At 44.9% G+C, this 26362-nt stretch overlaps 1 protein-coding gene across 6 annotated transcripts in view; it reads right to left on the bottom strand.

Annotated features, from left to right (window-relative positions):
• The window catches only part of FBXO10 (F-box protein 10), a 68181-nt gene that overhangs the window by 30274 nt on the left and 11545 nt on the right, over positions 1 to 26362 (bottom strand). For all 6 annotated transcript variants that reach the window (XM_005581265.5, XM_045373476.3, XM_074017055.1 and 3 more), the window contains one exon: positions 2599 to 3189. In XM_005581265.5, the coding sequence (XP_005581322.3) occupies positions 2599 to 3183 (585 nt within the window). In that variant the 5' untranslated portion in view covers positions 3184 to 3189. The remainder of the gene's footprint in view (positions 1 to 2598; positions 3190 to 26362) is intronic.

Genomic DNA, 26362 nt, shown 5'->3' with positions numbered 1-26362 from the left:
CTCAAGAGTCTGGGGTGGAGATGGGGCAGTGCTGAACTCTCCTGCCTAATTCATTTGGCCCCCTTGGCTCTCTGGGCCCGACTGAGAAGCAGTCTTACTGAGGCCCATTCACTCTCTATTCCTGAAAAAGACCTGTTTCTGGATTTCACACGTATTTCATCAGATGTATTTGAACCATCAAATGAGGGACTATCTCATGATTCTATTTAATAATCCAGACGTACTTACCCCTTGAACAATTTTTAAAATTCTCTAGCAGTGATCTTTGATAGATTGTCCCAGAATTTAAGCCCCCTTAACTTCTCTAAGTTCTTCCTTATGGCTAACCTAATTTTTCCTTGCTATTTAAATCCATTTTCTCTCTAAAGATAAAAGCCAGCTCTCTGGAGATGCAGAGCCACTGCTAAGGTTCTCCTTGGAAGTCACTGAAAACTGCTGTGAAATCGCCTTGGCCTTTGCATTTTTCAGGCAAGACCATCCCAGGCCCCCGTGCCTGCTTTAGTTGAAAAACAATCACGGACTGAATACTAACTAACGTATGTTATATGCTAAGCACTAAGCCAGAGGGCAGGCTACGAACAAGTCTAATGCCAGGCCTCATCCCTTGAGGATCTATGGTTGTACTTCTGAGGGAGAAGTAGAGGCTGAAATCAAAATATTACTCTAAGAATAAATGCATTACAAAATGTGAAGGGTCTGGAACATTGTTTCTTTCCAGAAACAAACTCTCCTTCTGGGCCTGCAGAGCAGCACCGGGAAGTTCATCAGTTCTTCTGAAATACTCTAGGGCTAAAACATAGGCTTTTAAGCTTTTAGGTAACATAGCATGATGTAATTTTATAAGCATTTAGATGAGAAGGCCTGAATTTGGGATCTAACTTCCCTAATTACCCACTTGAGAAAGTTACTTACCATCTCTGAGCTTCAGTAGCCCTCATTTGCAAAATAGGGATACCACATCTACTTCATCTACACACGTTTGCTGTGGGGGTCCAATGAGGTGACAGATGGAAAGTCACTTAGATTATGAATAGGCTTTGGATCTTACTAAGTCTGAGACCTTGATATGACAATTTGCTGAGCCTCCGTTTCCTCATCTATAAAATCAGATGACATTACCTATCTCATAGACATGTGGAGAGGAACCCATGAGATAATGGCTATAAGGCATATGGCATGCATATGACATATGTCTGTTATAAATGACCAGTGGTATAAGGATCATTACAAACATGAGAGACAATTGTTATTGGTAATAATGACAATATACTTAAAAAAATCTTTTATATATATATACACACACACATATATATATACATATATATAGTTTTTTTTTTTTTTTTTTGAGACGGAGTCTTGCTCTGTCACCCAGGCTGGAGTGCAGTGGCCAGTGACTCAGCTCACTGCAAGCTCTGCCTCCCGGGTTCACACCATTCTCCTGCCTCAACCTCCAGAGTAGCTGGGACTACAGTCGCCCGCCACCACACCAGGCTAATTGTTTTTTTGTATTTTTAGTAGAGACGGGTTTCACCGTGTTAGCCAGGATGGTCTCCATCTCCTGACCTCGTGATCCACCCATCTCGGCCTCCCAAAGTGCTGGGATTACAGGCTTGAGCTACCGCGCCTGGCCGTTTTTTTTTTTGAGACGAAGTCTCACTCTTGTTCCCCAGGCTGGAGCGTGATGGCAGGATCTCAGCTCACTGCAACCTCCGCCTCCCGGGTTCAAGTGATTCTCCTGCGTTACTCTCCTGCTGCCACCATGCCCTGCTAATTTTGTATTTTTAGTAGAGACAGGGTTTCACCATGTTGGTCTCAAACTCCTGACCTCAGGTGATCCACCTGCCTTGGCCTCCCAAAGTGCTGAGATTACAGGTGTGAGCCACTGCGCCCGGCCAAAAATCTTTTATTTTTTATGAGCAGGCAGGAAAGCGATGTAATTGACTGCCTACATAATCCAAGTTTCTAGGCAATGTATAAGCTATAGACTGTTCTGCCAGGAACTACCAACACCTGGATACCTGCTTTACTTTGAACCATCTTCTGGCTCTGCGTTCACAGAAGGAATGTGTTGGACAAATATTTCCTGACCTTCTCACCATCGCCCTTGAGAATTAGCAAATCATGGTAAAAGCCTGCCCTCCTTTGATCCCATACAGGGTGTGGGGTTCATGTGCTGAAGGTGACTAGTCCTGTATAGCCTTTTTCCTCTGTGGCTCTCGCTCGGGCTTGCCTCCATGAGCAGCTAATGTGCTCTCTGCTTCCTGTCACTAAGTGGCATGCTCCCAGAACCCGGCTTTCCCGCCTAGCTGCTCCACTGGTGGCTCCAGTTGGTCCAGTTGGAAAGGGAAGAGGTGCAAAAGAATTTTGGTTCCAAGCCCAAGCCATTTTTAAATACAGCTTTACCAGGAATAAAGCAGAATTCTGAGCTCTACTGATCACTGTGCCTGTTTCTCAACTGGTTCAGCACTCAGAGGAGTAGGAGTATAATAATAACTCCTAACTTTCAATTCCAACCAAAAAAGGGATTAAAAACCCAGAAAAGAGGCCAAGCCCCTGGGGTCAGGACTAGAAAGGCCGTCTATTGATGTGGACACCCACCTTATACATGATGGGTGAGAACCAGGCTGGCATGAAGACGAGGTTGCACAGGCGTGTGGTTGAGCAGTGCTGATCAATGCTGGCCAGCAGGGCCACTTCACCCAACTTCCCCTGCCCTACAATCTCCACGGGCACCTTCAGGATGATTTCACCTTGCTCTTCGTACACACCTGGGAAGAGCACAATTCGGTCATACAGGCTGGCCATGGCCAAGGCACTGCCCAGGCTGTCAAACTCATGGCCTGGCCCAACACTCAGGGTACGTCGTTCCCTCCTCCGGCGGAACAGAGAAAAGCAGACGGAAGACTCCAAGTCCAAGGCATTCTTGGTCCATGTCTTGGAGGCAAGGTAATGCTGCTTGAAGGCTTCTCTCCAAGACTCAGGCTCCACATCTGGCTGGTTGGGCCAATTGGGATGGCGGCACTCGGTGCAACCCAGACATAGCTGCCGCCAGCGGGTGCTGTCGAGACTGAGGATCAGTTCATACCAGGCCCTGCATACCAGGCTGCAGCGGCCCAGGTCGGGAAGGTGCAAGTAGGCTAAGATCATGCGCCACAGCTCCAAGGGCAGGCCACCAGCCTCCATGGTCACCTAGGAGACAGACACAAAACAAAAGAGATCTCTGTCTACCCTACTTACCAGTCCCCCTTTTAAATTTTTTTTTTTTAAGATGGAGTTTCACTCTTGTTGCCCAGGCTGGAGTGTAGTGGCACGATCTCGGCCTCACCACAACCTCCACCTCCCAGATTCAAGCGATTCTCCTGCCTCAGCCTCCCAAGTAGCTGGGGTTACAGGCATGCACTACCACACCTGGCTAATTTTGTATTTTTAGTAGAGACCGGGTTTCTCCATGTTGGTCAGGCTGGTCTCAAACTCCCAACCTCAGGTGATCTGCCCGGCTTGGCCTCCCAAAATGCTGGGATTACAAGTGTGAGGCACCGCACCCGGCCTCCAGTACCTTTCTTAAAATACCCCCTGCCATCTCCTGAGCCCAAGGGTGAGCAAATAAACAAGGCCCAGCCAGTCAGAGGACCCATCCTTTCAATGTGAATCCTACTCTAGATTTTTCTACCAGGAATTAGCAAGGAAGACTCTCTTTTCTCTATGGTCAGATGTTATAAGGCTATGACTCCAGAACTGCCAGGTTCACCACCGTGTGGAAGAAACTTTGTGGTATAAAAGCCAAACAGAAATATGACACTTTAAAAAGAGGAAGAAAACAAGGTGAGCACATGCGTGTGTGTGTCCTGATAGCACCGATTCCAGATTCTTAAAGATGTCTTAGAATCTACAGTTCTTCCTTCAATTTTGTAGGATATCCTAATGGCTTTCTACTAAATCCCCCTTTTGCTCAAGCTGGTTTGATTTGGGTTTCTATGACTTGCAACTAGAAGAGTCTGGACTCCTAAGAGGGAACACACCTTTGGCTGTTAGGCTCCTAGAGCTCTGGATCCCCTACACTCTCAGGGAAGAGACCTCTATCTCTTCATACTATTAGGAAAGAACTGAGGCAGTGACTGTCCATCTGTCTGTCTCTGCTCATTCCCAGATCAAGTAATTACTGTTTCCCCATGTGGGGCAGCCCCAGGAAAGACTACTGCTGAATCAGATGCTGTGGGTTTTGGTCCTGGCTCTGCCATTGGTTATCCTGAGCAGTTAATTGGTTATTCTGAACCCCCATGGGCTGGCTGCCCAGCCATCTACCTATTGCTTTTTCTGGAAAATCTTCTTCTCCCCTACCAGTGATTTAAATCACATGATTATAGAGGTAAGGCTCCCAGCAGATGTGTGTGTAGAACAAAGGATCCCCGACCCCTTGACTGCTACTGATTGGACTCTGGATGGTTCTAAAGGGGCCATCGAGACATTTCCCAGGAGAACAGGAGTTGCAATTCTAGAATCAGGCTGGCCTCATTCCTGAATGGTGGGGAATGAGTGGCCTCTTTCCTAAGCTATAAACTCAGGAATAGCCTCTGGTGATCATTTTCCCCAGGCTGGGGCATAGGAGGAGAAAAGACAGAAGAAGCTGATCTACATTGAGAGAAGAATAAATTAGAGACACAGAAAAAAGCAGAGAAAAGGGCAGAAGCAAGGGGCGTCCAGTTTTCTATAGCACTGCAGGTCATGGCTCTAGTCTATTCTCAAAGCCCAGCTTTATCCTTGCCCTTTGAATGCCATCAGATATCCCTGATAATGTAAGCTGGCTTCATTTACTTGTTTTTATACCTAGTTCAAGGTCTCTCATTTATGAGTGTCAATTTTCCCACTTAAAAAAAAAGGGGACCGAGTAGATGACCTAGAGCAACTTCCAAGTCGGAAACCCAAGTCCCTAGACAACTAGAAAGTAGAAACTAGAAAAATGGCCGGACATGGTGGCTCACGCCTATAATCCCAGCACTTTGGGAGGCCAAGGTGGGTGGATTACCTGAGGTCAGGAGTTCCAGACCAGCCTGGCCAACGTGGTGAAAACTCGTCTCTACTAAAAAACACAAAAATTTGGCTGGGTGCAGTGGCTCGTGCCTGTAATCCCAGCACTTTGGGATGCCAAGGCAGGTGGATCACCTGAGGTCAGGAGTTCGAGACCAGCCTGGCCAAAATAGTGAAACCCTGCCTCTACTAAAAATACAAAAAAATTAGCCAGGCTTCGGGGCGTGTGCCTATAGTCCCAACAACTCATGAGGCTGAGACAGGAGAATTGCCTGAACCCGGGAGGTGGAGGTTGCAGTGAGTGAAGATCGTGCCACTACACTCCAGCCCGGGCGACACAGCAGGACTCTGTCTCAAAACAAAACAAAACAAAAATTAGCCGGGCGTGGTCGTGGCCACCTGTAATCCCAGCTACTTGGGAGGCTGAGGCAGGAGAATCGTTTGGACCTAGGAGGCAGAGGTTGCAGTGAGCCAAGACTGCCTCACTACACTCCAGCCTGGGTGACAGAGTGAGACTCCATTTCATAGATAAATAAATAAATAAATAAATAAAGTAGGACTAGAAACAACTGACCTTCATCAAATTGTTGACCTCTCTAGGGCCTTGGGTATCCTCTCAATTTTATGAAAATGCTAATCATACTTGTCAGTTATCTAAGCCCCAAGAAGGCTAGGAGCACAAATGTATGATTATGTCTGGAAGAAATGCTGAGCTTCCTCAAGACAGGCGTGGCTTTAATTCTGCAGATTCATACTGGAGCCCAGGTGAGTAGGTTCTTCTCTAATGATCACCAGTGAGACTTTACTAAGAGAGAAAAGTTGGCATCTGCCACTCCCCAAGATGGACACCAGTTTATTTATGGCAGCTTCTATGACACTGATGTTTCCTGTTCTTCATTTATTTCTTTAGTTATACATTCTTGGGCTTTTTTTTTTTTTTTTTTTTTTTTTGGAGACAGAGTCTCGCTGTATCACCCAGGCCGGAGTGCAGTGGCGCGATCTCGGCTCACTGCAACCTCTGCCTTCCAGGTTCAAGTGATTCTCCTGCCTCAGCCTCCTGAGTAGCTGTTGCTGGGGTTACAGGTGTGCACCACCATGCCCGGCTAATTTTTTTGTATTTTTAGTAAAGATGGGGTTTCACCATGTTGGTCAGGCTGGTGTCGAACTCCTAACCTTGTGATCTAGCCCATCTTGGCCTCCCAAAGTGCTGGGATTACAGACATGAGCCTCATGCCTGGCCGTTCAGGCTTTTTAAGAGAAAATTGTTCTTCTACTCATTCTCTATCCACTTTGTAGCTGAGCAATTCACGTCCATTCCCTTGGCTTCAACTACCACTGGAAATGCATGACTACAAAATCCAAATGTCTAGCCCCAATCATCTTTCAAGCTCCACACGTGAATATCCAATTTTCTTTTGGACATTTCTACCTGGATGTTCCATAGATACCAAAAACTGAACATCATGTCCAAAATGGAACCCTCACTTCCACTTCAGGCCATGACAGAATAACTGAAACTGGATATTCCCTTCCTGCCATAAACAACTATAAAGCTGGACAAAATATATGAGGCAAGTGAATATGTGTTTTCAGGCACTGAGCAGTAAGCTGCTCAAGACTGTGACTTTTGGCTGAGTGCGGGGGCTCACATCTGTAATCTCAGCACTTTGGGAGGCCGAGGTATGTGGACCACTTGAGGTCAGGAGTTCAAGAACAGCCTCACCAACATGGTGAAACCCTGTCTCTGCTAAAAATACAAAATTAGCCGGGTGTGGTGGTGCACACTTATAATCCCAGCTACTTAGGAGGTTGAGGCAGGAGAATTGCTTGAACCCGGGAGGCGGAGGTTGCAGTGAGCTGAGATCACACCATCGCACTCCAGCCTGGACAAGAGCGAAACTCCATCTCAAAAAAAAAAAGACTGAGTTTTGAAAGAAAGGAAGCATAGGAGGTGAGTGCCAAGAACATCCTGGCGTTCATTCTGAGGCACTTTCTTACTATGGTGTAAAGAGATGGAGCCCAAGCAGAGTGGCAGTCCCACCAGGAAGGCAGATTTGAGTTCTGTGCTGCTGAAGAGGCTTGCATTTGTGAGGTGAGGTACCAGAATAGACTGAATAGCACAGAGGGGGTGGGGGAGGAGGGGCAGTTCCTAGGCTGAAGGCTGGGCTGCATATGTTCAAGGCAAGACTTCATCGGATGTAGTAGGGATCACCTGCTATGAAAATTATTCTAATTTTCCACTTAACTTCTGTGTTTAATTTTGTTCGTTCACTCATCCGATAGACATCTATTAAGCCTTATTATGTAACAGATCCTAAGAGAAAATATTAATAAATCGGGATTAAGACATGGTCTCTGTGCTCAAGTTGCTGACAGTTTAATAAGAGGGGAGAAGACATAGTGAAAGACAAAACAAAACAAAGTTGGCAAAAGACCTTCACTAATAGGTTGAGAAATCATGGAGTAACTCCTAGAGATGTCTTTTTCTTTTTTTTTGGATGCAGTGGCCATGCTCTTTGCTCACTGCAGCCTCTGCCTCCCAGGTTCAAGCAATTCTCGTGCCTCAGCCTCCCAAGTAGCTGGGACTACAGGTGCGTGCCACCATGCCTGGCTAATTTTTGTATTTTTAGTAGAGACAGGGTTTCACCATATTGGCCAGGCAGGTCTCAAACTTCTGACCTCAAGTGATCCGCCTGCCTTGGCCTCCCAAAGTGCTGGGATTACAGGTGTGAGCCACCACGTCTGGCCTTAGAATCACTTTAGAAAAGTGTTTCAGTTTCTTCTACAGTTAAATACAGGCCTATCCTATGACCCAGGAATTCCACTCCTAGTTATTTATACAAGATAAATGGAAATAGGTGTTTACAAAGACTTAGACGAGAATGTTTACAGCAGCTGTATTCATAATAGTAAAACAAACAAACTGGAAACAACCCAAATGTCCATCAACAGAAGTGTGGATAAACAAGTTCTGGTGTATTTGTATGACCGAGTACTATTCAGCAATAAAAAGGGATAAACCATTGATGTAGACAAGGACATGTATGAACCTCGAAAATAATATGCTGGGGCTGGGCGCAGTGGCAGATGCCTGTAATCCCAGCACTTTGGGAGGTCCAGGTAGGTGGACTACTTGAGTTTGGGAGTTTGAGACCAGCTTAGGTAACATGCTGAGACCCCATCTCTAAAAACAAAACAAAACAAAAAACAAAAAATTAGCTGAGTGTGGTGACGCACACCTGTAGTTCCAGCTACTAGGGTGGTTGAGGTGGGAGGATCACTTAAGCCCAGGAAATCAAGGCTGCAGTGAAACAGGATTGAGCCACTGCACTTAAGCTTGGGTGACAGAGCAAGCCACTTATCTCAAAAAACAAAACAAAACAAACAAAAAAGACAAAACTAGCCTTGGTCATAAAAATCAAAATAGCGCTTAGGCCAGGCACAGTGGCTCACCCCTGTAATGCCAGCACTTTGGGAAGCTGAGGTGGGAGGACAGCTTGAGTCCGGTTTGAGATCAGCCTGGACAACATAGCAAGACTCTGTCTCTACAAAAAAGTTAAAAAAGTTTTGCCAGGCATGGTGGTGTGCACCTGTAGTCCCAGCTACTCAGGAGGCTGAGGTGGGAGAATCCCTTGAGTCTAGGAGTTTGAGGTTACAATAAGCTGATGGTGTCACTGCACTCCAGCCTGGGCGACAGCAAAACCCTGTCTCAAAAAACAAACACAACAAAACAGTGCTTGCCAGCAAGGTGGAGATTAACTGGAAGGGGTTACAAGGGAACTTTAGGGTGAAGGAAATGTTTTATATCTTGACTGGTGTGTTAGTTATATGGGTGCATACATCAAAAAACCCTCACTGGAGGTTGGGTGCGGTGGCTCATGCCTGTAATCCCAGCACTTTCGGAGGCCAAGGCGGGTGGATCACCTGAGGTCATGAATTTGAGACCAGCCTGGCCAACATGGTGATACCCCGTTTCTACTAAAAACACAAAAATTATCCAGGCGTGATGGTGCGTGCCTGTAATCCCAGCTACTTGGTAGGCTGAGGCAGGAGAATCACTTGAACCTGGGAGGCAGAGGTTGCAGTGAGCCAAGACTGTGCCACTGCACTCCAGCCTGGGTGACAGAGCGAGACTCCATCTCAAAAAATAAAAAATAAAAAATAGAAAGCTCACTGGATTGTATGCTTCAGCTCTGTGCATATCATTGCATGTAAACATCATCTCCATTTTTAAAATAGTATATATTATCATCTTTCCCAATCCCTGCTCCACCACCTGTACTGTATTCCTAGGTTAATAATAACACCATCATTTTCCACCTAGCTGCCCAAGACAGAACTAGAGAAACCTCCTTGATTTCTTTTCTCCCTCCTTCCCTCCCTCTCTACGCAATATTCTCTGAAGTCCTGTGTTTTTGCCTCCTTAAGCAATCTCTCCTATCAATACTTTCTTCACTAACCTCCCTGTCCCTGCATTACTTCTTTGGTTTGGATTACTATGACAGATTCTTCTTTTTTTTTTTTTTTTTTTTTTTTTTGAGACAGAGTCTCCCTCTGTTGCCCAGGCTGGAGTGCAGTGGTGCCATCTTGGCTCACTGAAACTTCTGCCTCCTGGGTTCAAGCGATTCTCCTGCCTCGGCCTCCTGGGTAGCTGGGACTACAGGCATGTGCCACCATGCCCGGCTCATTTTTTGTATTTTTAGTAGAAATGGGGTTTCACCGTATTAGCCAGGATGGTCTTGATCTCCTGACCTCATGATCCGCCCGCCTCAGTCTCCCAAAGTGCTGGCGTTACAGGTGTAAGCCACCGCGCCCGGGGATCTTTCTAAAATACAAATCTGATCTTGTCACTTGTTGGCTTAAAATTCCTCAGTGGTTCCCCATGGAGTCCTGGGTCAAGCCTAGTACAGAAGATCAGTTGTGAGCTTGTCTTTCTCTAGCCTCATCTCTGACACTGCTCCCAACCTACCCTCACCTTCCCAATAATACCTTTCAGAGGACCTTTCCTTATCCTCTCCCCTCAGAAATTAAGTGACTCCCTGGGCTCCTATAGCACCCGGAGAACAGCTCTAGCCAACATTTTAAACGTGAAACAAAACACAGATCACACAAAGCAAATGTGTAGTTCAGGGAATCATTTTACAAGGCAAGTATCCTGTTCACCACCACCTGGATCAAACACAAAATGTTGCCAGCGCCCTAAAAGCCTCTCTGTGTCCCCCATTCCAACCCTTCCTCAAAAAGTAAGTTCAGTCTTGATTTGTGTAGAATTCACATCTGAGCATTTCTTTATGGTTTTATCACCTCATTATGCATCCTTAGAGGCCAGAGTTTTTAGTTTTGTCCTTAAGTTTGTGGCTTTTTCTTTTTTTTTCTTTCTTTTTTTTTTTTTTGAGAAGGAGTCTTGCTTTGTCGCCCAGGCTGGAGTGCAGTGGCGGGATCTTGGCTCACTGCAAGCTCTGCCTCCCGGGTTCACGCCATTGTCCTGCCTCAGCCTCCCGAGTAGCTGGGACTACAGGCGCCCACCACCACGCCCGGCTAATTTTTTCACATTTTTAGTAGAGACGGGGTTTCACTGTGTTAGCCAGGATGGTCTCGAGCTCCTGACCTCGTAATCCGCCTGCCTCAGTCTCCCAAAGTGCTGGGATTACAGGCGTGAGCCACCGCGCCCGGCCAAGTTTGTGGCTTTGATAGGTCTTGATTCTCATTTCATCTGCCGGTTCCCCTCTATCTTTTCTTTACAATTTATTTGTTGAAAACCCTGACTCATCTGACCAGAGTTTCTCATGGTCTGAATTTTGCTGACAGTACGCATTACTTGAAGGAGAGTTCACTTGTTCCTGTCACCTGCACTTCCTGCATGCTGGCAGCTGGATCCAGAGGCTTGCTCAAACTCAGGCTCAACCCCTTTAGCAACACTACAAGTGGCATTGCACCTTTTTATTAGGAGCCACATTTCTGGTTGTCTCTTTTTTGATGTTAGTAGCCAGTGGTGCTCAATGCCTCTATCCAGCAATTCATTGGTGGTAACGAAATGTTAATGCTCTTAATTTACCAAAGAACACCAAAAACAATACAGAACAAAACAAAAACCAAGCCCCATCAAAACTCATTTGGCTTTGATTAGCTGAAATACTTTTATAAGGAGATTTTGTAATTCTATTCATCCACTATTTGGTTATCCAGTGGCACAGTACATACAGGAAGAGCCAGCTTGATGCTTTCCTTTTATTTCTCAGTTTTCTTCTTTTGTTTTGTTTCCGTTTTTTGGTGTTTTTTTTTTTTTGAGACAGAGTCTCACTCTGTTGCCCAGGCTGGAGTGCAGAGGCATGATCTTGGCTCACTGCAACCTCCACCTCCCAAGTTCAAGTGATTGTCCCACCTCAGCCTCCTGAGTAGCTGGTATTACAGGCACCTGCCACAATGCATGGGTAATTTTTGTATTTTTAGTAGAGACGGGGTTTCATTGTGTTGGCCAGGCTGGTCTCAAACTCCTGACCTCAAGTGATTGGCCCAGCTCAGCCTCCTAAAGTGCTGGGATTACAGGCATAAGCCACCGTGCCCAGCCTCTTTTTTTTTTTTTTTTTTTTTTTTTTTGAGACAGAGTCTTGCTGTGCTGCCCAGGCTGGAGTGCAGTGGCGTGATCTTGGCTTCCAGGTTCACGGAAGGTTCAATGATCTCAGCCTTCCAGGTTCAAGCGATTCTCTGCCTCAGCCTCCCAAGTTGCTGGGACTACAGGCGCCCACCACCATGCCCAGCTAATTTTTGTAGTTTTTGTAGAGATGGGGTTTACCCATGTTGGCCAGGTTGGTCTTGAATTCCTGGCCTCAAGTGATCCACCTACCTCAGCCTCCCAAAGTGCTGCGATTACAGGCATGAGGCACTGCACCCAGCCTATTTCTCAGTTTTCAAGATAATGAATGGGTTCCCTGTTGTTCTCTGAAAGTGATTGGCTCTCAAAATTCATGTCCTTCTCACATGCAAAGTGCATCCATCCCAATAGCCCCAAAAAGTCTTAACTTGTTCCAGCATCAATTTTAAAGTCTAAGTCCACAGTCTCATCTAAACCAGATATGGATGACAGTCAAGGCATGATTTATCCTAAGGCAAATTCCCCTCCAGCTGTGAGCCTGTAAAATCAAACAAGCTATGTGCTTCCAAATACAATGGTGGGATAGCACAGGATAGACATTCCCACTGCAAGAGAGAAACAGACAAGAAGAAAAAAGTCACTGGTCTGAAGTAAGTCCAAAACAGGGCAAACAACACTAAATCTTAAGGCTGGAGAATAATCTTCTTTGACTCCATGTCCAACCTTCTGGACACAATGGGTTGGGGGCTGGGTCTCCAAGGCCCTGGAAGGCCCTGCCTCCACAGCATTGCTAGACATAGCCCACACAGTTCTGAAGGTTTGCAGTTAATACCTGTGGCTTTCCCAGGCTGGTGCTATGTGCTAGTGGCCCTGCTTCCAAGACTCCACTAGGTCACTCTACTTGGAGCCCAAATAGGGGCTCCCTGCAGCATCCTTTGAAATCTAGGTAGAGGCACACATGACTCCACAGCTCTTGCACTCGGCAAGTCTACAGTTAGCCCCACGGGGATAGCACCAAGGTAGACTGCTTGTGCCCTGGGATCTGTAGCCCAGCCACACCTGGGCCTGCTTGAGCCACCAGTGGGGTGACCAGGGAACAGAGGCCTGAAACATCCCTAAGCAATGAGCTCCAAGGTTCCAAGAGTACCTTGGGCCTGTCCCTTTAAGCTGGTTTGCCCTCATAGCATTAGCATTCAAGGCCTGTGACGGCAGAAGCAGCCTTGAAAATCAAATGGTCACTTGGCCACACCCTTGGTTTTCTCTTCTAAACCATTTTAAAAATTCTTTACATAACCAGACTGAGAGTTTTTCAAATCTTTGTGTTCTGCTTCCCTTTTAATTATAAATTGTCTTTAAATCCTTTTTTCTCCCATTTTACTATAAGCAGTTAGAAGCAGTCTCGCAACATTGTGAATGTTTTGCTGCTTAGAGATTTCTTCTGCCAAATCACCTAGCTTTCCTAGCTTTCTCTCTTTTCTCCTTCTATAGGGTCCTAGGACAGACATTGATTCAGCCAAATTCTTTGCCACCTTATAAGAAAGATAACCTTTCTTCCAGTTTCCAGTACCTTATTCCTCATTTCTGTCTGAGACCTCATCAGACTAGTCTTCACTGTTGCAACCACTCGAGTAATCTGTAAGAAGAATGAGGCTTCCCCTATATCCCTTCTTTTCCCAGGCTCTGGCCAGAACCACCCTTAATGTGGCGTTCATGTCAATGAAGTATTTTCCAGCATTTGCTTCAAAACTGTTCCAGCCTCTACCCATTATCTGTTTCCAAGTTGCTTCTACATTTTTAGGTGTTTGTTATAGTAACACCCCACTCCTCCAGTACCAATTTATGTCTTAGTCTGTTTAGTGCAACTGTGTCAGAATTCTTGAATCTGACTCATCTATAAAGAACAGACATTTATGGTCGGGCGCGGTGGCTCACACCTGTGATCCCAGCACTTTGGGAGGCTGAGGCAGGTGGATCACGAGGTCAGGAGATTGAGACCATCCTGGCTAACACGGTGAAATGCCATCTCTACTAAAAATACAAAAAAAAATAGCCAGGCGTGGTGGCGGGCGCCTGTAGTCCCAGCTACTCAGGAGGCTGAGGCAGGAGAATGGTGTGAACCCAGGAGGCAGAGCTGGCAGTGAGCCGAGATCACGCCACTGCACTCCAGCCTGGATGACATAGCAAGACTCCGTCTCAAAAAAAGAACAAAACAAAACAGACATTTATTTCTCACAGTTCTGGTGCCTGGGAAGTCCAAGATCAAGGTGCTGGCACCTGGTGAGGACGTCCTCGCTCTGTTCTTAGATGGTGGAAGGTAGAAAAGCAAGAGGGATAAAAATCTGTGTCTGCACACTGCAGAAGAATGGAGAATGCATCCCCACAAACCCTTCCATTCATGAGGAAGAGCCCTTATGACCTTTTACCTCCCAACACTGTTGCATTGGGGATTAGGTTTCCAACACATCAATTTTGGGGGGACATATTCAGACCAGCAGTGAACAATTCAGGAATTCAGGTTATATATATATATATTTTTTTTTTGGAGATGGATTCTTGCTCTGTCACCAGGCTGGAGTACAGTGGTACAATCTTGACTCACTGCAACCTCTGCCTCCTGGGTTCAAGCGATTCTCCTCACTCAGCCTCCCGAGTAGCTGGGACTACAGGCACGGGGCACCATGCCCAGCTAATTTTTGTATTTTTGGTAGAGACAGGGTTTCATCATGTTGGCCAGGATGGTCTCAATCTCTTGACCTCATGATCCACCTGCCTCAGCCTCCCAAAGTGCTGGGATTACAGGAGTGAGCCACTGCGCCTGGCCAAGTGTATATTTTAAAACTATTATTATGAAGTCATGGACTAAAACGTACTTTATGAGTTTCAAGTCTTTGAAATACCTACTTTTATTAAAATTCAAACAAAGCTATCTTTGGCCCCACATTGGTTCCTCAGTCCTTCTGGCACAACCCCTGTACCCTTTGATAGCTTCCTTGCTATGTGGTATGTCAAGATAGCATAACAGCTTCTTTAAGAAGCTGTCTTTAAAAAATGTTCATTGAGAAAATTGTAGATTCACATGCAGTTATAAGAAACAATAGAGATCCTTTGCATTCTTTGCTTGGTTTACCCCAATGGTAACCTTTTGCAAATCTATAGTATAATATCACACTAGCATAGTGACATTGATATAGTCCAACATCTAATTTAGATTTCTCCAGTTTTACTTGTACTCACTTGTGCATGTGTATTAAGTTCTATACAAGTTTATCACCTGTGTAACTTTGTGTATCTACTACCAGTAAAGATGGTGAATGGTTCCAACACCATATGGATCCCTTGTGTTGCCCTTTTGTAACTATACACATCTCCATCCTGCCTCCTCTCTTCTGTCCCTAACAGAATTAATTAATGGCAACCATTAATCTGTCCTCCAGTTCTAAAATTGTATCATTTCAAAAATGTTATATAAGTGGAATTATACAGTGTGTCACCTATTGAGACTGGCTTTTCTTCATTCAGTGTAATTCAGTGGAGGCTCATCCTACTTGAGGTGTGCATCAAAAGTTTATGATGCTGAGGACTATTCCGTGCTATGGATGTACCATAGTGTGTATTTGCAGAACTGACAAATGCATTCGTATGTGCAATACAACTCCCTATCAAGAAATGGAATACCCTAGAAAGTTCTCTCATGACTCTTCTGTCAAGTTCCAACCCCAACCCCAAGAGGCAACCACTGTTTTTTTTTCTCTTATCTCCTCAAATTCCCATTATCATGATTTTCTACTACAGATTAGTTTTGTCTGTTCTAGAATTGCATATAAATGGGATCATGCAGTATGTATTCTTCTGTGTAAGGCTCCTTTCGTTCAGCATAATATTTTGAGATTCACTCATTTCATTGCATGTAGTTCACTTTTTAACTGCTCAGTAGTATTTCATTGTATTAAGTGTTAATATACAACAGTTTTAAAAAAATTAATTCTCCTTGATGGAAACCTGAATTACTTTCAGTTTGGGGTTATTATGGATAATGCTGCTGTGAATATTCTTATGCAAGTGTTTTTGTGGACACGTTTTAATTTTTCTTGAGTCAGTACTTAGGAGTGGAATTCCTAGGTTCTTTTCCCAGAGAGGCTATACTATTTTACACTCCTACCAAGAAAGAATAAGCAGCACAGTTGCTCCACATTTGTTGTGGTGTTTTTTGTTTGTTTTTTGCAGGGTCTCACTTTGTCACCCAGGCTGGAGTGCTGTGTTGTGATCATAGTTCACTGCAACCTCGAATTCCCAGGCTCAAGTGATCCTGCTGCCTCGGCATCCCAAAGTGCTGGGATTATAGGAGCAAACCAACATGCCCAGCTGTTGCTGGTTTTTAAAATTTTATCATTCTGGTGGGTATGTAATGGTATATCATTTTGATTTTAATTTGCGTTTTCTTCATAACACACGATGTTGAGATATTTTGCATGTGATTATTGGCCACTCATATATCTCCTTTTTGAAGTACTTGTTCAAATGTTTTGTCTATTTTTTTTTTCAGACGGAGTTTCGCTCTTGTCACCCTGGCTACAGTACAGTGGTGCGATCTGGGCTCACCGCAACCTCCAACCTCTGCCTCCCAGGTTCAAGTGATTCTCCTGCCTCAGCCTCCCAAGTAATTGGGATTACAGGTGCCCACCACCATGCCTGGCTAATTTTTGTATTTTTAGTAGAGATGGGGTTTCATCATGTTGGCCAGGCTGGTCTCAAACTCCTGACCTCAGGTGATCCTCCCACCTTGGCCTCCAAAAGTGCTGGGATTACAGGTGTGAGCCACTGAGCCCGGTCCTTTTGTCTATTTTTAATTTTTTTTTTATATTTAATTATAGGACTTCTTTATACGTCCTTTGCCAGATATATGTTCTTTGAATATTTTCTTCCAATCTGTGGTTTGCCTTTTCATTGTCTTAATGGAATCTTTTGGTAAGAAGTTTTTAATTTTAATGAAGTCTAACTTACCATTTCTTTCCTTTTATGATTATTTTCTTCGCTCTGAGAAAGCTTTGTTAATTTCTAAGTCATGGATATACTCTCTTGTCTAAAAGCTTTGTGGTTTTGACTTTTACATACTGTTCTATGATCCATCATGAATTAATTTTTGTCATGGTATGAGGTAGTGGTTGAGGTTCCTTCTTTTTCTATGTGGATATCAAGTTATTCTAGCACCATTTGTTGAAAACAGTCTCCTTTCCTTATTGGGTTGCTTTGGTGCCTTTTAAAAAAAAAAATCAAACAATGGTAGTGTGGGATTATTTCTGGACTATTTATTGTTTCATTGATCTATTTGTCAATCCTTACGCCAGCACCACAGTATCACCACATGTTTTACTTTTTTTTCCTTTTATAAATTATGCTTTTGGTGTCAAGTCTAAGAACTTGTTACCTAGCTCTGGATCTTAAAGATTTTTTTCCTGGCCAGGCGCAGTGGCTCACACCTGTAATCCCAGCACTTTGGGAGGCCGAGGTGGGCGGATCACGAAGTCAGGAGATTGAGACCATCCTGGCTAACACGATGAAACCCCGTCTCTATTAAAAATACAAAAAATTAGCCAGTTGTGGTGGTAGGCACCTGTAGTCCCAGCTACTCAGGAGGCTGAGGCAGGATAATGGCGTGAACCCAGGAGGTGGAGCTTTCAGTGAGCCGAGATCGCGCCACTGCACTCCAGCCTGGGCGTCAGAGCGAGACTCCATCTCAAAAAAAAAAAAAGGTTTTTTGCTGTCTTTTTTTATAAAAGTTTTATAGTTTACACTTTATACTTAAGCCTGTGTCCATCTTGAGTTAATTTCTTATTGAAGTGTAAAGTTTATGTTGAAGTTTTTCTTTTTAGCCTATGGCTATCCAACTGTCCCAGGACCATTTGTTAAAAAGGTTATCCTTTCTCTGTTGAATTGCTTTTGTATTGTCAAAAAATAAGTCGGTTGAAGATATTTTTGTTTTGTTTGTTTGTTTGTTTTTACAGGCATGTGCCACCACGCCTGGCTAATTTTTGTATTTTTAGTAGAGATGGGGGTTTCACCATGTTGGCCAGGCTGGTCTTGAGCTCCTGACCTCAGGTGATCCGTCCATCTCGGCCTCCCAAAGTGCTGGGATTACAGGTGTGAGCCACCACACCCGGCCTGTTCTGTATTCTTTAATGGAATATGTCAAAACCACAACGGGGGTATTAGAGATGCTTTTTCTACTGGCTTGGTCATTGTTTCTAAGCCTTCTGCGTCCTCCACTGGATTGTTTACAATAGGGACTGGGTATTTTTCTTTCTGAAGACTCAATACCTGGTATTGACTCCTTTCTCTATTACAACTACTCAGGGCAACAGAAAAGATAAGGAGAGCATTCTTAGCTACGGGGTGCCTAGATTATTCCAATACTGGGTCTACGTGTCCATGCACTATGAGAGTAGGATTCTGATTTTTTCCCCAGGCTATGGGTTCTTTCAGGCAATGATGCCAGTAAGTGATGATTTATGATTACCTACAACTGATCTGACCATCATCACAAGAGAGCAGTACCTCTGGCAGCTCAAATGAACCCTTTTATATTGAACTCTCACATAACTCACTCTTTCCTTCACAACTTCATATCCTTGCACTCTACATCCCTTCTGAACCTTACCCCAGACCTCTTTACCCCTTCGGAGGCCTTGGATGGCTCTGCCTCTAATTACTTAATTTGAATGTTGCTTTTCTCCTCACAAAGTCATTCTCATAAGGAAGGAGCTCTGCCAGGACCCCTGAGTGGGGTAGATGCAGCTCAGCCTCAGTTAGGCCCTCTCCTCCAACCATGTTCTTGGCTTGCCTCACTTGAGAAGTAATTTTAAAATGTTATTTTGCTGTCTTTCCATAAAGTTTTGGTGACCTATGCATGGTTCTCTGAATTCAATTACTTCACATATTACATTTCATCTAGCTGGCCTTGACTGTTCACAAAATCCATTTCTAGCTAGCTCAGATAATCTCCCTCCCACATAACAGCTTACATATACTATGTCCCCACACCATTTACATTTATCTTTCTACATTTCTTATCTATCTCCCTATAAAGACGGGCTCATCTATAACACTTTTCTAGCTGTCCTGGTTTCATTTCTTCTTTCCTTATTATTTAGCCACTTCAATTTAAAACCACCAAAAGGACATCATTATCCCCATTTTCATAACCTTCCATATGAAAGTATGCTAACCATCAAACTACCCAAACATTTCCTCCCAGTGGGCGATCTCATCTTAACCAGGACCAACTGCTGCATCTGAAAGGAGTATCTTTAATCACTGCTAAGAGCTCTGACCTACTTGTTAGGCTCTGTGTTCTCATAATCCCCAGTCTGCTTTTGATTTCTCGGCTCCTCTGAGTATAACCTATACTCTTCTTTCAGGGAGCACCACACTGTGCGCTTTCTGAGATGCTTTATCCATGATGTTCTTTCCTTCCACAAGCGGCAACTCTGACAGGTGTTCAAGAGTGAAATCAGCTAACACTAAAGGAACCTAACCTACACAGCCTTCCAGGTGAGAGGCTTCCATATGGTCTTTTTGCAGGACTTTCCAGTAGGGTTCTCCTGGAATTTATTGCTAATGGTCAGTATTCTAAGTCTCAGGAGGGATTATAAGAGAGACCCAAATCGCAACCACCAACCCTCATAAATGCATCTCTGCTTCCCTGTCAACTTGAGCCTGGTTTACTTTACTCTATAAGTGTTCAACCCAGTCAATGCATCGTGTGCCCCATGTGACATCCCATAGTACCCAGCACTGACAATTTCTGTTCCAGATGGGTTTGCCACGTTTCCCATAGTAGCTCATCAATAAGGAATACGCTAGGCTATCACAATTCAGTTATAGAGAATATAGCAAGAACCCCACATACCATCCAATATGCAGCACAAAGTACATGCTTAATAACAGTGTTTTTAAGTAAATGAATAAGCAGAAAGGAGCCCCCATCGTGCCCCCACCTCAAATTTTAGGTGAATAATTAATGTATTGCCCATTAGGTGATAGCAACCTTTGCTGTCACAGCTGATAACAATGTGAGACAGAAAGAATTAAGCACTATTGCAGCTTATAGAGATCAAGAAAAAAGAATTCTTTTTTTTTAAGATGGAGTTTCGCTCTTGTTGCCCAGGCTTGAGTGCAATGGCATGATCTCGGCTCACTGCAACCTCCGCCTCCTGGGTTCAAGCAATTCTCCTGCCTCAGCCTCCTGAGTAGCTGGGATTACAGGTGCGCATCACCACGCCTGGCTAATTTTTTGTATTTTTAGTAGAGACGGGGTTTCACCATGGCTAGGCTGCTCTTCAACTCCTGACCTCAGGTGATCCACCTGCCTCGGCCTCCCAGAATGCTGGGATTACAGGCGTGAGCCACGTCACCTGGCCGAAAAAAGAAACTCTTTAAGCCAGACTTAGTAGGATCTCCCATAGCAGAGATTCTTTAATTGTGGCTCTTCAACCATCACCTAAGAATCACCTGGGGCCTATTCCTAGCTCCATTTCAGACCTCCAGAATCAGAATCTCTGGAGTGGAACCAATTATGTGCATTTTTAACAAGCTCCCTGGTGATTGTGATAAAGGGCCCCACCCACACTTTGATGCAGCATCCTTCTTCCTCAGCTTCAACCCTTTCAGTGACGCGGCTCTCTCTGTATCATGGAAAGACCAATCATTTCAAAGCCAGAAGACCTGGGGTCCAGTTGCAGGTGACCTTGAATGAGTCACTTAACCTCTCTGGCCTCAGGTTCCTCACATATAAATTGGGGTCCTTGATAGCACCCCAAAGCCTTGCTGTGATGATTAAAAAATCCAACGCACATTGTATTGTGAATCAATGCTCTTCATCAACTACTTCCAGTTTTCCTTCCTTCTGGGCACATGACAAGATTGTATATCTGATCCCTCCTGAGGTCAGATGGGGCCACAAGGCTAGTACTAGCCAATGGGTTTTGAGTAGAAGAGATGTGCATTACTTCTCAACTAGAGCACTTCATTGCCTATGCAAGATCATTCAGAGCTTGCTTTTCTCTGTGGCACAGCAACTGGCAACATTTGAGATGACAGTTACTCTAGGAACCTGGATCCTTACATGATTAGAGTAAGCAGAGACACTGACCAAGCCAAGATGGACATACACCATGCATGAAAAATACACCTTTGTTTGGGTTAAGGTACTAAGAACTTGCAGATTGTTTGTTATCATAGCAGAGCCCAGCCATTTCTGGCTGAAAGAGCATGTGAAACTCTAAAGGGTATTATTATAAAGCCCTTGGGCACCTTGAGATTGACTGCACTACTCTCCCCCGGGTGGTATCAGTTCTGACCCCTTGGAGCCACTGGTGCTCTACCCTCTTACACAAGTTGCACGATGGGAAAGGCCTTGAATGCCAGACTAAGAAGCTTGTACTTGTCTATTATAGATTCCTCAGAAGGGAAGTGGCCTGACCAGAGCTATACTTTAAGGAGATCCATCCAGGAGAGGTATTTAGGTGGAACAGTGAGGGCAGGAACTCACAATTTTGCAAATATTAATTATAATTTCTTTCCCTTAGGATGACGTGAGGGTGTCTGGGGGATTTTGGGCCAAGCCACCTGAGGTAGAAACTACTGGAGCTTCCGTTTTCTTGGGGTTCCAAGAAGCCCACCTATAGTAGGAAGTACATGGTTTAGTCACTGGCCTCTCAGGGGAAGGGGGATTTCCTAGCAGGTTACTGTCTACCCTTCAGCACTTGCTTTCCCCCAGACTTGCCTGTGTGCCCAACTCCAGGGCTCTGAATCTACAATGAAGCCAACAATTGCTCCCTCTGGACTCCGAGCACACAAGCACATTCCCTGTCATTCCATTTGGCTTTATTTACTGTATCTTTACACTAATCCATGGATATCCATGAAGCAACAGGGATTTCTTAGAACAAGGTGACACTTTTTTTTTTTTTTTTTAATGCATTCAAGTTTTGCCCTTCCTTTTTACCACTGGGGCCTCTGCATGTGGAATTAAAAGTAACAAATGTCCCCAGAGCCTGTGCACCTGGAGCATGATGCCTGTGAAGAACTGGAAAAACAATGATGGGAGCCTGTCTGGGATGGAGGGAGCACGGTCTGAAGTAGGCCCCAAGTGGTTCCGTTTTTTGATTTAAAAAATCTTTTTTTTTTTTTTTTTTTTTTTTTAAGAAATGAGGTCTCTCTGTGTTGCCCAGGCTGGAGTACAGTGGCATGAGCATAGCTCACTGCAGCCTCGAACTCCTGGCCACAAGTGATCCTCCCACCTTAACCTCTCAAAATACTGTGATTACAAGCATGAGTTACCATGCCCAGCCTGGTTCCATTTTTTATGGTCCCAAGAGTGTTCGAACTCAGAGTTTCTGTGTAGCACTCTCCTAACCTCCCACTGGAGGTATCCACATGCCTCTGGGCCACCTGGTGTCCCAGCCTCAGCGGGAGAGGCAGAGGCCACCCTCTCAGGAGGCAAGTCCCATAAGACTCGGCTGTCAACAAGCAGGCTCTTGCTGCTGCCTCGCCCTGTGACTTCAGCATGTCCTTGAACCTTTCTGAACCTATTTCCTTGCCTCTAAACTGAGGCTGACAATGGCTGGCCTGATACACCTCATGAAGACTTTAAGAATTTCCAGAGAAAAAAAATCATTTATTCAACAAACATTCGTTGATTGCCTACTATGTGCCAGGCATTGTTCCAAGAACTGAAAAACAGTAAATGAGAGAAAGTCCCTACCTTCAGAGACAGACGAAATAAACGAAATAAACGAAAAAGATATTAACATAAATGCTACAAAGAGAAATAAAGCAGGTTAAGGGGTATATATGCACGCATGTGCTATTTCAGACAGCGTTGTCAAGGAAGGTCTCTGAGGAAGTGACGTTTGAATAGAGACCTGAATGACATTTAAAGCCATGGCATGGACTGAGATCACTAGTGAAGGAGTTGAGAGAGAGAAGTGGTCTGATGAACAAGCCCTCAGCCAGTCTAACATCTAAAGGGATGAAATGGAAACACATCTGTAAAGGGGAAAGTGGGAACAACCTCCCTCATAGCACTGTCCAGAGCTCTGCACCTGTGGGGCACTGGAAGGAAGGCTGCTGCTTTGTTCATTTGCTATCTGGACTCCCACTGCTTCCGGGAAGGGTGGGCTCCATGTGCCATTCACCAGGCACCAAGACGGGCAGGCAGGCTGGGGTCAGGAATAAAAACATCCCTCAGGGAGCTGCACTTGGGAACTGTGTGGTGGGAGGAAGTGGCAACAGGGGAACTCTTTGGTACTAACAGTTGAGTATAAAGTGAAGCCCTTGTTTTGGCTCCCCACAAGCTCTCTAATAATGTCTCCGTTGCTCACGAATGCTTTTATGTGAGTGGATCTGTGAGGGGGCAGAGGGGACACAGGAAGTGCTGAGTTATTCCACAGGGATGAACCATGGGAAAAAGGAAACACACCTGTGGACCCAGGGCGCCGGGTGACAGAGCCTGGGCACCTCTAGGAGGAAATTCACTGTGGAATTAAATGCTTTTCTTCATTTATTGTCTGTCTCCCCTGAGTAAAATGTAAGCTCCTGAAGGGCAGAAACTTTGTATCACTGCTTCGTACTATGCTCAGAACTATGCCTGGCCCATAGCAGGTGCTCTACAATCATTTACTGAATAAATAATCACCCTCATCATTATCTGGTATATTAGCAGAGCTGAGACTACTCAAATCATTAGCTATAGATTCCCTGCTGCCACACAGATCCCTGTGGAATAAAAAAAGAAGTAAATAAGAACCCACGTATGTATTCAACACTTGCTGTGTGTAAGACCAAGTGGCTAGCACCTTGTGAGTCAGTGGGAATCAGATAAAGACCCTGCTCTCAAGTCTGGCAAAACAAAGATATGTCTACCAAAAAACACCCGAAAGACAAAAAGAAAACCAAAGAAACCCCACAATTCAAGGGGAAAAATGCTTAGTACCTGATATGGTTTGGCTGTGTCCCCACCCAAAATCTCATCCAGAATGATACTCCCCAAAATCCCCATGTGTCAGGGATGTGACCAAGTAGAGGTAATCGGATCATGAAGGCGGTTCCCCCAGGCTGTTCTTGTGATAGTGAGTCTCACGAGATCTGATGGTTTTATAAGCATCTGGCATTTCCCCTGCTTGCACTCATTCACAATCCTGCCATGTCTTCTGCCACGATTGTAAGTTTTCTGAGGCCTCCCCAGCCATGTGGAACTGTGAGTCAATTAAACCTCTTTTCTGTATAAATTACCTAGTTGTGGGTATTTCTTCATAGCAGCATGAAAACAGACTAATACAGTAAATTGGTACCACAGAGAGTGGGGAGCTGCTGTAAAGATACCTGAAAATGTGGAAGCGACTTTGGAGCTGGGTAACAGGCAGAGGCTGGAATGGTTTGGAGGGCTCAGAAGAAGATAGGAAAATGTGGGAAATTCTGGAACTTCTAGAGACTTAGAGGGCTCAGAAGACAAGAAGATGTGGAAAGTTTGGAACTGCTTAGGGACTTGTTGAATGGCTTTGATCAAAATGCTGATAGTGATATGGACAATGAAGTCCAGGCTGAGGTGGTCTCAGATGGAGATAAGGAACTTTTTGGGAACTGGAGTAAAGGTAACTCTTGCTATGCAAACAGACTTGCAGCATTTTGTCCCTCCCCTAGAGAGCTGTGGAACTTTGAACTTGAGAGAGATGATTTAGTGTATCTGGCAGAAGAAACTTCTAAATGGCAAAGCATTCAAGACAAAGCAGAGCATAAAAGTTTGGAAAATTTGCAGGAGATCATTTTGGAACTTTAAGGTTTAATGACTGGCCTATTGGATGTGACAGAAAAGAAAACCCCATTTTCTGGGCAGAAATTCAAGCCCAACACATAAATTTGCACAAGTAACGAGGAATGTTAATCACCAAGATAAAAAATGTCTGCAGGGTATGTCAGAGACCTTCAAGGCAGCCCCTCCCATCACAGGCCTGAGGCCTAGGAGGGAAAAATGGTTTCATGGGCCTGGGCCAGGCATAGAGACCCCCTGCTCTGTGCAGCCTTGGGACATGGTGCCTTGCATCCCAGCTGCTTCAGCTGCAGCCGTGGCTAAAAGGGGCCAAGGTATAGCTCAGGCTATTGCTTCAGAGAGTGCAAGCCCTGCTCCTTGGTGGCTTCCACGTGGTGTTGAGCCTGTGGATGCACAGAAGTCAAGAATTGAGGTATAGAAACTTCCACTTAGATTTTAGAGCATGTCTAGAAACACCTGGATGTCCAGGAAGAAGTTTGCTCCAGGGGCAGAGCCCTCATGGAAAACCTCTGCTTGGGCAATATAGAAGGAAAATGTGGGGTCGGGGCCCCCACACAGAGTCTCCACTGGGGCACTGCCCAGTGGAGCTGTGAGAAGAAGGCCACCATCCTCCAGACCCCACAATGGCAGATCCACCGAGAGCTTGAATCATGTGCCTGCAAAAGCTGCAGACACTCAACACCAGCCTGTGAAAGCAGCCAGGAGGTGGGCTGTACCCTGCAAAGCCACAGGGCTGGAGCTGCCCAAGGCTGGGAGCCCATCTCTTGCATCAGCATAAACTGGATGGGAGACATGCAGTCAAAGGAGATCATTTTGGAGCGCTGAGGTTTAATAACTAACCTATTGGATTTTGGACTTGCATAGGGCCTGTAGCCCCTTTGGCCAACTTCTCCCATTTGGAATGGGTGTATTTACCCAATGCCTGTACCTCCACTGTATTTAGGAAGTAACTAGCTTTTGATTTTACAGGCTCATAGGCAGAAGGGATAGGCCTTGTCTCGGATGAGACTTTGGACCTGGACTTTTGGGTTAATGCTGGAATGAGTTAAGACTTTGTGGGGACTGTTGGAAAGGCATGATTGTGTTTTGAAATATGAAGACATGAAATTTGGGAGGGGCCAGGGGCAGAATGATATGGTTGTGTCCCTGCCCAGAACATCATCTTGAATTATAATTCCCACAACCCCCATGTGTCAGGGGAGGGACCAGGTAGAAGTAACTGGATCCTGGGGGGTGGTTTCCCCCATGCTGTTCCCGTGATAGTGAGTCCCATGAGATCTGATGCTTTTACAAGTCTCTGGAATTTCCCCTTCTTGCACTCATTCTCTCCTGCCACCCTGTGAAGAGGTGCCTTCCACCATGATTGTAAGTTTCCTAAGGCCTCCCCAGCCACGTTGAACTGTGAGTCAATTAAACGTCTTTTCTTTATAAATTAGTCTCAGATATTTCTTCACAGCAGCGTGAGCACAGACTAATACAGTGCCATAAAAAAGGGAAAGTCCTTGTTTAAAGAATAAAAATGTGACCTCCAGCTAGGGAAATCAATAATAATGGAAGACAACAAAAACAGCAGCAGTACTTTTACTAAGTACTGCTATTTGAGGGGCACAATGTTGAATGCTTTTCATGCATTATTTCATCTTATTCCCTGAAGAACTCTTCAAGCCTTACAACTCAAAATGTGCTCCCAGGACCTAGGAGTTTGTTAGAAGTGGCAGGCATTGGGCACCACCCTGTACTTCCTGGATCAGATTTGGCATTTTAACAACATCACCAGGGAACCTATGTGCACCCTAAATTTGAGAAGCGATGACTGAAATTAATATTGTCTTCATTTTTCAGTTCAAGAAACTAAGCCCAAGAGAACTTAACGTGACAAATGACTTGCCCCAATCACTTGTTAGAGAGGTACAGAGCCG

The sequence above is a fragment of the Macaca fascicularis genome, chromosome 15 (assembly GCF_037993035.2).
Source record: "Macaca fascicularis isolate 582-1 chromosome 15, T2T-MFA8v1.1".
Taxonomy (NCBI): domain Eukaryota; kingdom Metazoa; phylum Chordata; class Mammalia; order Primates; family Cercopithecidae; genus Macaca; species Macaca fascicularis.
The sequence above is the reverse complement of the archived record's forward strand: the minus strand, read 5'-3'. Positions and strand labels throughout refer to the sequence as shown.